A 15152-nucleotide genomic window follows, 5' to 3' on the forward strand; every position below is an offset into this window, starting at 1 on the left:
TTCAAGTTAATAGAAATAAAACAGGCAATAAATCTATGCTTTCATTTTATTTAAGCCAGTGAGCTGTCTTCTGGATCTAAATGCAGTATTCATTTTACTTTCTTTTTATCTACTGTAAAGATATTCGAAATAGCTTAGGAGATATAATGAAGGTACCATTAAACACATTATCTACAATTGCCCAGGGACAAACTGGTAAAGTAAATGGAAGTCAAAAAGCAATTCAAAATGAAGTTGTTCAGATACACATTATGTATGTTTTGTATTTACCTTCATTTTTCTTGATGGTGAAATTTGGATTGTTGGCCATTTCAGGAAGAAGACTGTACAGGAAATAATGCCCATTTTTAGGATCGTCTTTGTCAACAGCACTGACAATCTGAATTACCTTCAACAGAAAATGCTCTCATTAAGTATTCACATAAATGTACAATATTGAAAAAAAACCACGTTCCATTCTTTCAGACACATTCTCATTTGTCCACATGCCATATTAACAATATTAATTTATAATCTTGCCAGGCTTTTACAGACCTTCAACTGAACGTCTGGGGAAGAGGGAATGTATCTGTCCCATTTAAACAGTTTCCAGAACAAGGAGGCAGAGGTTAAGGAAAGACAGGCACGTGACAGAGGTCAGTAAAAACTGACGCTGATTTGGCAAGTACTAAATTATTATTCAGCAGTAAAGAAGAAAGAAAATCATTTCAGAAACACTTACAATGCCTATGGTAGTGTTTCATTCATGTACCCATGCTTCTCACGGAACCAAAATGTACAATCTATCTTTAATCCTTTCTCCTTTCCCCTGCCACCATTTTTTAATTTACTGAATAAAAATATACATTTTTAAAATGAACTTTCAATGTGAAGTTTTATATGCTAAACAACCTAACCTGAAAAAGAAGGGAAATATCTAAGTGTATATTTCGGACTTTTTTCCTTAATTTTAATAAAACCTGATTTCTTCCTGTACTAAAGTATCTTTTGTTCTAAAATGCCGTTATTAACGAATGATTTCCAGAATAATGCAGGATACTAAGGTTAGAAGAGCACAGAGTACTTGAATAGTCTGGATAACTTTGAATAATCAAATAACTTTCACCCCATTTAATTTACCTGACCAACTACAGTATCTGTAGGTGTTTTTACCTCCATTTATCTCTTTTACCTCCAACATTACTCAAAGAGAAACTGCAATTCACCATCTTCAAATCATACAAAGCTTCACAGGAATATGAAAAGAAGAAACATGATTTTAAAATAATCAGCAAGTTTTTGTTTGGTTTTTTTTGTTTGGTTGTTTTTTTGTTGTTTTTTTCTTTTTTATATTTGGCTCAGTTACTTTTGATTCCAAGTATTTTCCATAGAAGTAGAAACAAAACCAACTATGGATCCAGATCCAGCACTGAGCTGAATTTCAGTGGTAGTTAGCTCATTCTAGATGAGGTTTATAAGCAATTTAATGAGAATTATTGACCTTTCCCATGTCCATTGAATTCAATACCATTTTTGTCTTATGTAGTTATTTTTGTAATGCCTAAAGCAACTGACCCATAATATTTTGGACAATTAAATTCAGATTATGAATCACTGCAAGTTTAATTTTTGAAGTATAGAGTAAAAAATGGAAACAGGGGCTGATGTTGCCCAAATACTTTAAATTTTCAGTGCTTCACTAGCAAAATGCTAATAACTAGTATTTTATACTGGTTTTACTGCAAGAGAAAGGACTATCAATCTGTATGTGTTACATATACAATAATAATCAACATCCCATTCTTTCTTCTATATTCTGCAAGCGTTAAAGGAAGAATAAAATTTGTCTAGGTAACCAGGAGTAGCAACATCAAAACATAAATATTTGAAATTATGCATGTATATATGCATATGTAAAGATATTTTAGCAGGTATTGATATACACACACATAATTTGTAAAACAACTTAGGAAGAAATTTCAAGCAATTAATTCCCTGCCCAGTCAGATTCTGGATAGGTCAGATTTATTATCAGTGATCTACGGAAAAAGTTTTATATTGTTTAAATACTACATAAATAGATGCTTCAGACACATGCATTAGAAAAGATGGACAGAAAAAGACCTAGGACAGCTTCTGCTTAAAGAAGTAGGTGCCTGATTTAATAGCTCCATAATGGATCTTAGAGAGATGTGGAGTGTGAAATAATAAAAACCGCGGAAAAATATATAAGCAGATATTGCTTGTCCCACTGCAGAGATGGGCCCATGTACAGATGTGGAGCATTTTCAGCTTTCTCCTGGCAGAGGTGTAAGGTACTACACTATCCACATATGTAAGGCACAGGGCTGGACTAGGTCCTAGTAATTCTGTGTAATGGGTAAGTGCAAATTAGAATGGAAAGCGTCTTTACAGAAAGATGTATTTTGTGGTTATTCCATTTTTTGAACACTGCTAGAATCAGAAAGCAATAGGGGAAAAGGAGAATGGCACAGTAGAGTCTGGAACATCAGTTACGTGTAATAGGTGCAGTTTATCAGATAGTTATGCAATTTTATCTCTACTGGCTACATAACTTAATTCTTTCTATCATTATGTAAGAGAGTTGACTTAAAAAGTTCACTGTCTTCAGGTTTTCAATTAAAATATGTGAAAGCCAGTAGCCAAAGCATTAGTAACAGGGGTTTTCAGCTCATGGAAATTTTATAAAATAAGCATAGAATTTTGCCTAGGTTGCAAACTTTCAAGAAATAAGAGCTGGCTGTATGTTTTGTCCTTTCCTGTACCCCCTCCAGGAACTATAGATACCTTTTAATGGACTACAGAATGCTTTCTTATACTTCAGTTCTTTTCATCCGTTCCCTTCATTGTTTACTAAATCTTTCTTTGCCTTAAAATGCACAGAAAATTATATGCAAAAGATAGGCTTAGCGGAACACTATATTTGTTGTGTTACATGCACACATCAAGGAATTAAGACTTAGTGTTCCCATAGCAACCTTATTTCTTTGTGCATTTGCATTAAAATAAGCTCTTAAAAAAATAAAAATGGCATAACATACATATAGTGATACAGAGCTCCTGTATGTTTTACTCCATAGCAGTAAGAAAAGTCCAGTAATTCTCATTACCACATTTTTATTAGTATGCTGATGAGCATACTTTATTGCTCAGTGTTGTGTGATCTTGTAATGGAACACTATTGAAGTTAATTCTCCAACTCTTGATTTGTGGTTCAGAACATGGTAAAAAATCTTCCAGGGCTGTCCTGCTGTACCTATCACTAAACAATTTTTTTCTTTCCCTGTAGTAACATGTGTAACAAAGGTGTTCCACAGAACAAAATCAGTCAATACTAATCATAAAGAAATCAAAACCTGATTTTTTTCACAATGTATCCATAAGCACTACAGTGATGGTTAATAACCCTTTGGCTCTTCAGTCTTGACATTGATGAAATTATTCCTTGTAAAATTTCAACTTTGATGTTGTATTAAAAATTCATGCATATATTTGATTCTGTACATACATTTAGTAGAAACATAGTAAATCAGCATATTTTGCTTAACAGGCAGCTGTGATTGAAATGGATAGTTAAATGATCCCTGAGGACAACTCAGCATTATAGTCTGCATGTTGCCTCACATTTCTACAAAGCAGCTATGCCTGAAATAGTATTTATAGGAGATTACCAGTATAATCATAATGAATGATGCAGAGGGATAAATATAAGCCTGAAGTTTTTATCAATGTAACATAACTATCTGTCTGTGATTTTAATACATGATACTGCAATGCAACTTGTTAAGCTAACTTGGAACAGTTCCCAACTTAAAACTTTTTTACCAAATCTGAAAAACTGTTGCAGTCACATTAGTCTTTATGGTTATTTCTGAATTACTTTTCAGACTCACAATACCATAAATACTCAAAGCAGTACAATTTTAACTTTGCCTTTCAGCCATAGCCAACCCTGTGCTGCTAGAACCTGCATTTTGCCATTTGAATCAGCTTTGGCTCTTTAGAGACAAAGATCTATCTGAAGATTTCTCCCATTAGAAAAAGCCAATTCTATTAAGAGAACTGAATAAAATAGAGACAAATTGCAAGAGACTGGAGGAACACTGTACTTAGTTTTATATTGCTCTAGTTTAAACACTGGCTTGAGCACCGATACATCACTGTCTGCACTACTTAAGTGTTTGAAAGTTTTGTAGCCTTGTTTCAAGCAAAAAGCACTTTGCTGGAAAAGTCTGGGTGAGGACTGAGGAACAATGAGTGAAGCACTTTTCTTAATAGTACAGATGTTCTGTTCTAGGAGTGTAGGAAAATAATTTAGCTGGGCTGGAGAGCAACGAACTGTAGAGCTATAGCCAACAAACCCATGATTGTTCTGGCTTTAGCAAGTGGAATTATGAAAAAAAAAGGGGGGAATAGGGAAGGGCATGAGCTAGTTTATGTTTACCTTAGAGATACTGTAACAGTACAGTACTTTTTTTATTTCCTAAAACTGACAAAACCCCCCATTTCTGGCAACTTTCTGTTGTGTGTAAAAATGTAAAAGTTGCACATAAATATCTGCATGGACAAATATTTTTGCTCATCCTCTCCCTTTCCTCTCCTACTAATTGTTGTACCTCTACTGTTGGAGGTAGAGTAAAGCAAAAAAAAATGCATCAACAGTTTTTAATACATTCTGTCACATCACCAGCAGCTGCAATTGCCACTTGCAATTATATCAGAACCCAAAATAGAACACTTAAAAAGTGAACTGAGATAGATGGCTCAATATATTTAGGGGCTACAAATAAGGTTTTCTGAAGGTTCAAATGTGATCTCCCTTACAGAAATACAAATTTGATTTAAACTTAAATCTAAGTTGAGCTGCAACTGTAAATAGATTGGAATACCCCAATACAGTAGTGCCTTTCCTGCACATGTAAAATTCAAGTTTAAACTTTGGAGAAAGAGGCTTTTGCTACTATGAAAAAGAGTAGCCTCTTTCTCATATTGGCTATTTCATAGCTGAGTCATATTTAATATTTTGAATTCTACATCTTGACTTATTAATATGATTTATTCCAAAATTTGAATATAGAATAATAAGCATAAGAAAAAAACAACTAATTTAGGGTAGATATCAAAATCTTTACAGAAGCATATAATTTTTGAATGATGACTTAAATTTAGAACGTAACCTTGGCGATTATTCTCGAGTGGTTACTCAAGAGTAACTTTTTTTTTACTTGAGTGGTTCCAATAATGCTGTTTGTTTAAAACACAGAATAAATTGCAGGATCAGTCGCACCTCATTCATGCTGACAGCCAAATATTTAATAACCATCTGTAAAGTTCACACAAGGATTCACGCTCAAGAATGACATCTGTCATCAGATAAAGAGTTTAAGAGGTGATGGTAAAATGAAGAACAGAATGGTTTAATATGAATTTTACAAAAGTGCTTAAACAAAAGCCTCTTTTATCAGCTGATTATTAATAATCTCATTTATTGTTTTTTTCCAAAATGAAATGTGAATAATTTTCAGCATCTCTTAAACCAGCTGAAGTTTGATATAGATATCTAGATAAACGTATTCAGAAAACACTGTGTAACAGCTTTCTGACTTTAGGGAAGCTTACTGAATCCCGGATAAAGGTACACTCATTAGAAATTAATATAACCTGGAAACTGTAACTACTCAGTGAAATGCTGAGTAGTTACATTTCCACCCTGAGCTAAACAGATATCCACGCTGAGCTAGAAAAACTTAAATACCAACAGTAGCATAACTGTCTGCCCATAAGGGCACATTTCAATAATCTGCTTTTCAGTGGTTGAAACGAATTCTCATTTCTTAAATGACAGATTTTTGACACCTTTTTTAATATACAAAAAAGGGGTGCTAGAAGTGAAATCATCTTCTTCAACAATCCAGTCTTGGCAGAGGTGGGTTGTCATATACTGCTGTATCAGTTGTCATTTAATACTACTAAAAGAAAATAACTTCTAACTCTATTGTCAGGTAACCTTCTTTGGAGAATAGTGAATTTAATGCCTACCACCCACATGAGACACAGGAATAGTCGAAGTAACAAGTCTAGTGTCATGCTGTCAACTGCTGTTTATTTAAATAAAATGTCACAATCTAGAAATAAATTAGAAAGTCTAATAACAGTGAGTTGTTGCAACACAAAATGTTTCTCAAGCTGGACAACAGTTAAATTTCATTTACACTTTCTAAAAGTCTGTACATTTTCTTGAATCTTTATCTTGTCAGTTATGTGGCATGTGAGATTTTTTTTCTTATTTCTGTACATTTGTCCTTCGAAATAGGTGCCCTTTACGAAATCTGTTTCATTTTCTTTGAAAAAGGCTACACAGGTTAAATCTTGCTTCTGATATCTTGCTATGTTTATTTCACCTTGTTAAGAGTGCTGTGTAAACTCTTTTGCCAACCCTTTTATTTCACCAAATCAAGAAGGAAATAACCTCTTCAGTATTTTTTTTTTTTTGTTAAATACAATGAAAACTTGAACTCCATTTCTCTAAGACCCCATCCCTCTTTAGATACTTCAAACTCAGTTACAATTTACTTGACTTTCCATCAAGTTCTGGGTTGCTTTCTTGTTTTTTTTTCCTAGTTGTCATTGAAAAGTAAGAACTAACTAGAGATTACAACTGACATATGGGTAAGGAGAAATGGTTTTATTGTTTTAAGTGTTTATTCTAAATCATACCTGGGACCAGCTGCAATATAGCTCAATAACTGAACTGGAATTTATGTTGGATTTTACTTTTACCTATTAAACCCCCTGAACCTATGAAGCAATGAGCTCTATCAAGCAGAGCAGAAACAATGGGAGCTTAAAGACACTCAAGTTTTTTCTGTATATTTTCCTAGCATATCCACCTTTAATTTACCCACCTATACTTTAAAAAATAAGTAAATCCATATAGAGAGATATGTACCACAGAATATGATCATAGGTTTATCTTAAATGAACGTTAAGACGTGTTAGCATGAACACTTAGGCATGCATTTTGGGAATAAAGATGAGATAAGGTGACAGGGAGAAACTGTACTCCCTTCTCATACATTGAAGTACCAACATAAAAACATGGGGATACTTACTTGTCCAGGCTTCCCATTCTCACATAAAAAAGCTTCGTGCTCTGATGCAAACTCAGGAGCATTGTCATTTACATCAAGAACTTTGATAGCAACAGGCACCCGGGACACTTGACTGTGGTTTCCTTAGAGAACAAATCAAAGTAAAAAAAGTAAGCATATATATGTTGGGACTGATACACAAATGCCTACAGAGTAACCATAATCTTCCTGTCTTCTTCCATGCTTAATTGGATTGTCTTATCTGTAATGGATCGTGGGGTTGGAGCATGAGATAAAGAAGGATGGCCAGTATTTTACAGTTGAAAAGAATAAACAGATCCCTACTGCAAACAGCATTTGTTGGAGATTAGCTCAATGATCTTTCTTGGACTAAATTGGTGAGATTTTTCTTTGATGAAGTTTGTATTGTTTTATTGATAAAGTCCATTATACATGGAAAAGGGAAGGCTGTAAACAACATAGATTTATTTCTTTGTTTATCTTTGGCAGAGCACAGAGCATTTTACTCTATTAATTGTCCTGACTGCACATCTATTATTTCTTCATTACAAATACAATTAATGTGGAGGCCCACACTGTGAGCAAGATAGACTGTAGATTGACATAGGCAAAACTAGATAGCACTTCAGACTATTAAAGCACTTTGATTCATCTACCAGTGACCAAAAATGTGACCTGTGAACTTCTTTCTTCATTGAAATAATATGTAATCATATTTTGCTTTTTTTTTTTGCATATCTTGCTATAGAAGTGTTTTGTATAGAAGTGTTTCTCACTGTGAAGATTAGAATAAACTGTTAATCAAGAAAAACTAAACCAACAGCTGCATTCTACTTTGCATAGATTTCACAGTCAGCCCCTTGTGTCTTTTCTTCAGTTCAGTATAGATAATTTAAGAGGCTATTTCTAAATATTTAGATTATTTTTCCCCAAAGAGAAGAACTGTGAATGCAGTTTAAACCGAGGTAACCAATTGATCTGAAGGGGTTAAAAACCTTCTATAGCACATGTATACTTCTACAAGTAATTCAATACTAGTTTCAAAATCCCTCTCTTAGTGAGTATTACTTTACAACCAGAGTATTTTATCTTGCTTATATTATCAACAATTTGAAGAACTGCACACCGTGTGAATCAAACCCTGGGTCTGACTTTTGATGGAACTGTGTGCTTTTGCCTAAATTATTACTGCAGGCAAGAAAGTTACTACCATAAGTAAGAATATCAACTTACTGGTTTTGTGACAGCTTAGCAGCTGTCCAAAGCTTCCATCAATCCATGGGGATTCTGTTCTCTGGCAATGCAGAACTGGCTTAGGGGAGGGTAGGACAGAAGCTCCTATCGCCTGGGATTCAATGTACCTTTCATAATAAATGTCTATAAAGTAGAAGTAGGTGAGGCTCCACCAGTGGGCGGGGAGCAACTGGTGGCAGCCCTACAACTGGTAGAGATAATTAAAGGAAGTATTACCATATACACAGTATTGTTTGTGGCTTCCATCAAGGTTAACTTTATTGTGACCTAATCAAATCCTACCTCTTGCATCCTTTTTTAAACTTGTACCCTAAAGACATAATTTTTGAGGCTCAACCTGCAAATCTAAATGTGCACATTTCAATTGCTCTACTAACATTAATTTGAAATAGCATAAAAATAATTATTTCTAAAGACACAAAACTAAGCTATCACCAAATCTACTAGTGCTATAAAAAAAGGCTTTATGTTTGCTGCATAACCTGAAATATTAAAATCACACCTGTATAGGACATGTAAGATTACAAGACATGTGACTCCAAATGCTTCCCATTCGAAGTCAAAAGTTCTAGTTCAGAAAGAAACATGTTCCAGAAGAATAAGAAACCCCCACAACAATATTGCAAGAGTAATGTTTACGTCCATTTTTTGTCTTCTGCTCTTACTTATTAACAGGTGAGTGAACACTAATGCCATTCAATAATAATGCATTTTAAATCTATAAATATATATAGATTTGTATATATTATATATATAAATCTATAAATATATAAAAATGAATGCATTTAAAAGCTAATATGCAATTGATGGATCCCAAACATTTTAAACTTTTTTTTATCTTAATTTGATAAAAATAAAGACGATTAATCTTCAGCTTATCAGAATTCTCAGCACTAGTGTCACATTTAAACACTAAAGATTTACTTTTATCTAAATTAATGAAATGATGGCAGTTCAAATTTTAAAGACATTACAGAGAAATGTAATTAATTAGATAAGGTTCTAAAGAAATTATTCATGTCCCTTCTGACTGCCCCCAAAATGTTTGTCTTTCATCAGAAATACAAACATTAAATTTAAAGATATTATAATTAGAAACTTGATGAAAATTCATTTTAAAAAATAATTTGCTAAACACAAAAGAGACCCAACTGGTTTGGAAAGCTCCAAACAAGGGGATATCCACCTCCTTTTAGGGTTCTTGTGACTATTATGAAATTTATTGAGAGAGGGAATTTTGTCTACTGTTTGTACTGCCCACCACGTGGAATGCATAACATTATTTTGTCTCTGCAATGAAATTTCTCTTTATGCTAAGTGTTCTCCCTGTAAATAAAAACCACCCTAAGCATACCTATTCAAGCAAATATTTATTTTCACTAAACAAATCTACATTTCACTTGTGGATGAAAACACTGTCAAGGTAAAATGGTTTTGCCTGTCCATACTTCTAATGTCTGCAAACTTCTCAATGGTAAAATATGTATGCAGACAACATCCCTCTCAAGTTTAAATGCATCTCAGTTAGCAATGCCCAATATTCTTGAATTAGAAGCAGGAAGCAATTGAAGTGGATCCACCCTGTTCCACAGAGTGCGCAAACTGTTGCGTTCAGATGACTAACTGTCCTGCATACACAGTTAGCCTTCACGGTGATTAGTATTCATGTTCAGAACTTTTCCTCATTTGTATGAATGGAGAGTCAGTTCTTTCTCAGCTACTGACAAAACTGAATTTTAATTACTATCTTGGTTTTAGGGTTGTTTGGTTTTTTTGTTTGTTTTTTTTTTTTTTTGAGGGTTCCTTATTTTTCCCGTTTGTTGTTTTTTTTTTCCCAATGAACCACCCTATCAGTATGATTAAGGAAGACTGAATCATCTTGCATGAACCAGGTAGATAGTAGGATTGATTGCTTAAGCTCAAAAATTCAATTAATTTTCCCAAAATAATGGAAAGTCCAGGTGAGTTTAGAAATGCATACAGAAAGGTTTACAAGAATTACAAGCACCTAAAATGCTCTGCTTTTCTCTGCAGTTCTTAAGATTCTATTGGAATATTACATGCTTGAAATGAAATACACAACTTGCTACTATTCATCTCTGAGTAATATACCCATTGAAATTTACTGAGGATTAAAAAAGGCTACAGAGTTTGATAAAAATATGATGAGGTAGATGAGATAATCAAAGTAAAAGTAAAAAAAGAAATAATAATCCCACTATCAAGCCATTTAGGGTCTCCAAACCTGAACTTTTAGAGGCTACAGACTTGTGCTAATTCTTCTTGGAACCGACACATTTCTTCCTTTCTGGAAAAACCTTATGTAACTGAGATATTTATTTATAATGCATAGCACTAAGCATTCTTAACATTGGTACGGCATGCAGCAGTAGTAGTACTAGGAGTAACTAAAGCTTGTAAATCAAACTGGTCTTGTGCTACAACTAACAGAACAAAACGCAGATATTCAACTCCCATAAACACTTAAACACTTCATAAACATGCTCAAAACACTTCTCTGTTGCAGAATGGCTCTAAGAGCAAGGCCATGGATCCTTAGAGGCCTTGTGTGAACAAGGCAAGGGGCAGGCCTCACAGGTAACCGGATACCGGATGTGGGAGGAGAATGTGAAGGAAGCTGTGTAGAACTAACCAGTACTGTTCTGACTAGTAGGAGTGGCTAAACACCATGCGGATTTAAGCGAAGTGCGCCACAAATAAAGTAGAAGTTTGCTTATCACCCACATTAGGTTGGCCTGTCTTGCTTCTCCTCGCCGCATACAAATGGCGCCCGAACAGGGACTATGGACTACAGGGCCCCGGCTACCGGGGACCCGGAATACAGGGCCCCGGTTAGCGGGGACCCGGAATACAGGGCCCTGAGTATCAGGGACCCGGAACGGCGAGTGAGCAGTGGCGGCGGCAGCGGCCAGGGAGCGCAGGCAATGCTGCTGCGGTGGCGTGACGGACCCGGCTGCTTGGACTAACCGAAAGGAGTCCACCGCTGGGGCGAACCAGACGCTGCTGCGTCGGGAGGCCGATCTGGAGACCGAGGTTACAGGATGACCCAGAAGAAGACGATCAGGAAAAGGCTGGCCATGAAAATGGACCGAGAGGTAGCCCTGGACTTATTACGGTGCTTCTTATAAAAGCGGGGAATTGAGTCTGAGACTCTAAAGCAGCTAGCAGGTCTAGTGGCTGTAGGGGAGGCTAAGGGATTTTTTGTAGATCCTAATACAGTTTTTGAGGAGAGTGAGTGGCAAAAGTTTGGTGATGAACTATTTGACTCAATGCTTAATGATGATAAAACGGCAAAGAAACTTGGTAAACCATGGAGAGAAGTAATGAACTGTATAAAAAGATACAAGGCGGAAAAGAAAACTGCTGCGGTAGCAACGGAGAAACTAGGAACAGACGTCCCTGGTCGGTTGAAGCCGGGGGAAGATTACAACTCGTTTCCCCCAACTCGCTGGAGCACAGGGTTTCCCGCACCCCCCCCCCCCCTTACTTTTCTCTCCCTCCTTCATCAGAAGGTGCCGCGGAGGAGGTGTAACCCCCTGCTCCCCCACCACCCCAGTTCCGAAAGTAGGAACTTTGAAAAGGACAGAGAGAGTGTGTTAGAAGGCATATGCATGATAAATGTCGAGGAATCCTAAAGAAAGAGGGCGGTGTCTCAGCGCCGGATCGATTGCGGCGCCATTTTGAAGCACGCAGTAGAAAATAGAGATTATGCGCTAGCGGGAGATTTGAAGGAACTGCGAGCCTTTCCAACCCACTATGCCCTAGAGTGGAAGTTTTTAACTCAGTTATGGAGGAGCCAGGTCTGCAGATGGCTACATACCGAACGAGAGACATCTGACAAGAAAGGCATAGCTGCGAGCAATGGAGACCCTGAGTTCGGCCCAGGATCAGCCCCCGAATCCGAGCCAGATTTATATCCTCTGCTTCCAGACTGTTACTCTTCGTCTCCCGGGTTGGTCTGCTCAGACTCACTGGCCCTGGAGACGCTCAGCTGTAACAATGCTAAGGCAAAAGCTGGAAAGATTTTAATACAATGGTAGTTATAAAGCAGGTAATGGAACAAATTAAGAGGGTGGCAGAATTCCACTGGTAAGAAATTTCTTTGGCTAGTCCCTCGCTACCATCAGCATCTTCAACATGCTGCTGCACCCTGTAATAGTTACTCTGCTAATGTAAATGTGTGTGTGCCTTGCTGTAGTAGCGACTTGTTACTGGATAAAACAAAAGGGGGGAGATGTGGAGACAGTGCTCTCACGGGAGAGTGCATAATTGGTACATAAACTTTGAATAGTCCTGAAAGATACAGCAAGGCCATGAGAGGCCCGAAGAAGCTTAAGCAAGCAAGATAAGAGACTGGAATTCACCAAGTTCATGAGAAATGTGAACTGTTGGCAAGCCTTCAAGGTTGAGTTCTCACACCTGTGTTTAACCAATTATATGTTAGTCACTAAGGGTCTTCAAGACATGTATCCAATCATAATATGCCAAATCACTGTAAGTGCTTCAGCTGGGGCCTTGGATCAGCTAAGCAGGCTGAGTTGCTGAGTTACTAAGCTGACAAATACTACATTGAAGGCAATTTCTGATTTGTTGTTTAATGTTGACTATGTAAGACATGCAACACTGCAGAACCTTTTGTTGTTGGAACAGGGACATGGATGTGAAGAGTTTGATGGAATATGTTGTATGAATCTTTCTGGTCATTTTAATTCAATACATGCACAGCTGAAAACCCTGGCTCAGCTTACCCAGCAACTGCAAGTGAGCAGTGACCTAGGGATAACTAAATGGTTGTCCTCATGGGGCATTACAGGTTGACTTAAAACACTGCTATCTGAAGGACTGTGCTTATGTATCATTGTTATTTCAATCATTGTAGTTGTTAGACTTGCTTATAGTTGCGTGATGAAACAGGAGAACAGAACGACCCACAATGTCTTGCTCGCACAAAGAAAAAGGGGGGAATTGTTGCAGAATGGCTCTAAGAGCAAGGCCATGGAGCCTTAGAGGCCTTGTGTGAGCAAGGCAAGGGGTAGGCCTCACAGGTAACCGGATACCGGATGTGGGAGGAGAATGTGAAGGAAGCTGTGTAGAACTAACCAATACTGTTCTGACTAGTAGGCGTGGCTAAACGCCACGCGGATTTAAGCGAAGTGCGCCACAAATAAAGTAGAAGTTTGCTTATCACCCATATGGGGTTGGCCTGTCTTGCTTCTCCTCGCTGCTTACACTTCTCCACTGACTTTCCTTGACAGATATACATACAGGAAGTCTTAACAAGCAGTGGTCTTTAAAAAAGACAATTATTGGCTGGGCAAAATGAAGTTAATCAACTGTTTAACCCAAAGAAATCCAGTTGAATCCAGTTTTCCTTTATTTAGTTAATCAAAAATAATTTCAAGGCTGTCTTTAAAAAGTCATAAGCTGTCTTGCATTTCAACAAAAAATAAGTACCTGAATGGAAAGTAGACTCCTACAAAATAAGACATCTCTTATTATTATTATTTTTTATTATTACTCTTATTATCATCACAACATGGCTTGGAAATGGGTATTTCATGATTCTTTGATTCAATGAAATTTCTACCATAGTAATATTTTAAATTAGAAGTAGAGGAAGTCCTAGTTCTAACAGAGAGATCAAAACAAAATCTGAATCACTGACTTCATAAAAACAATAGTGCTTGCTTTTCATCCCTGATATTTCAATCTTATTAAGTTGTATTTTAACAGATCTATTCTCATGACTTCATCAAGGTTTTATCTGATGCTATTACTACAAAAAAATCTACATGCAGGACAAGTTTATTTCTCCTCTTAGGGTTTATGCTATTATTTTCTTTGTGCAATCCTTTTCCTATATAGCTCCACAGCTTATATTTTTTTTTTCATAGAAAGTTGGCAAATCTAACTTCAAGAATCTTGAGAAATAAAGATACTATTGTGAAACTGAAATTTTATTTACGTTGAAGTTTAACTATAGAAATCACATACTGCAGCACACACTGTGTTCATTTATCTGAAGTGTTGTGTAATGATTCGATTCAAGACAGACCGAGTGCCTGAAACTGATTCTGAAATTGTCAGGAAAAGACATCAGCCATTGGCAGTATTTCTGCTAAAAATAACAGAATACAAGCTATTTTTGAATTAGGATAAAATTTGAAAAAGAAAAAAAAAAATCTCTACATAAAGATTTAGATCCTGCCTGAAATCCTTGTATTTTTAAAAGATGAGAAAGTATGAAGAGGTGTGGTATATCTATAAAGTAATATAAACAGATCAGTGCATAGCAGAAAGGCTGCTGTACAAGTTGCTAAGACAAGAAACAAACACTGCTTCAAAATTAACATTTCATTTCTCTATTTCAGCATACTGGAATGTATTAGAGGAGTACAGATTGTGGCGAGTCTGTGTGAAGATGTGTGTGGGAGGGAGGAAGAAAGAAAAAGATGTGAAACATATTTCTCAGGTTTGTTCCTTAAGTCATTCTTTGGAAGAAAAATAGTAATGCAGTTGAAAAGTTTTGCCTCCTTTCAGTTGATCACTCCATTTATTTTACCATGGTCTCCAGAAGAAAGATGAACAAGTCATGAGCACAGCTATGTTACATTCTATTTTCATTTCCTCACTGATAGACTGTCACAAGTTTCACCAAGGATTTCCACCTTCTTCATTTTTGTCCACTTTTGCACCTCTCATTGCCATGAAAAAGATGTCAGACTCTTAAAAAGGCAAGCTTTCACAGGTGTGGACAAACACAGA

The 15152-nt window shown here is 36.3% G+C and overlaps 1 protein-coding gene across 3 annotated transcripts in view; it reads right to left on the reverse strand.

Moving 5' to 3' along the window:
- The window catches only part of CDH8 (cadherin 8), a 153914-nt gene that overhangs the window by 26445 nt on the left and 112317 nt on the right, over positions 1 to 15152 (reverse strand). For 2 of the 3 annotated variants that reach the window (XR_008971958.1, XM_057407419.1), the window contains exons 10-11: positions 7113 to 7234; positions 271 to 388 (exon numbers count right to left, since the gene is read on the reverse strand). Coding sequence is in view for 1 of the 3 variants with exons in the window: in XM_057407419.1 (XP_057263402.1) it covers positions 271 to 388; positions 7113 to 7234 (240 nt within the window). In the remaining 2 variants the exon portion in view is untranslated. Of the gene's footprint in view, positions 1 to 270; positions 389 to 7112; positions 7235 to 15152 lie in introns of those variants that run through there. The other variant, XM_057407420.1, reaches the window with a different exon arrangement.

This window comes from Pezoporus wallicus, unplaced genomic scaffold (genome assembly GCF_028554395.1).
Source record: "Pezoporus wallicus isolate ANWC-B61680 ecotype Strahan unplaced genomic scaffold, APGP_CSIRO_Pwel_v1 contig_7331, whole genome shotgun sequence".
In the NCBI taxonomy this organism is placed as follows: domain Eukaryota; kingdom Metazoa; phylum Chordata; class Aves; order Psittaciformes; family Psittacidae; genus Pezoporus; species Pezoporus wallicus.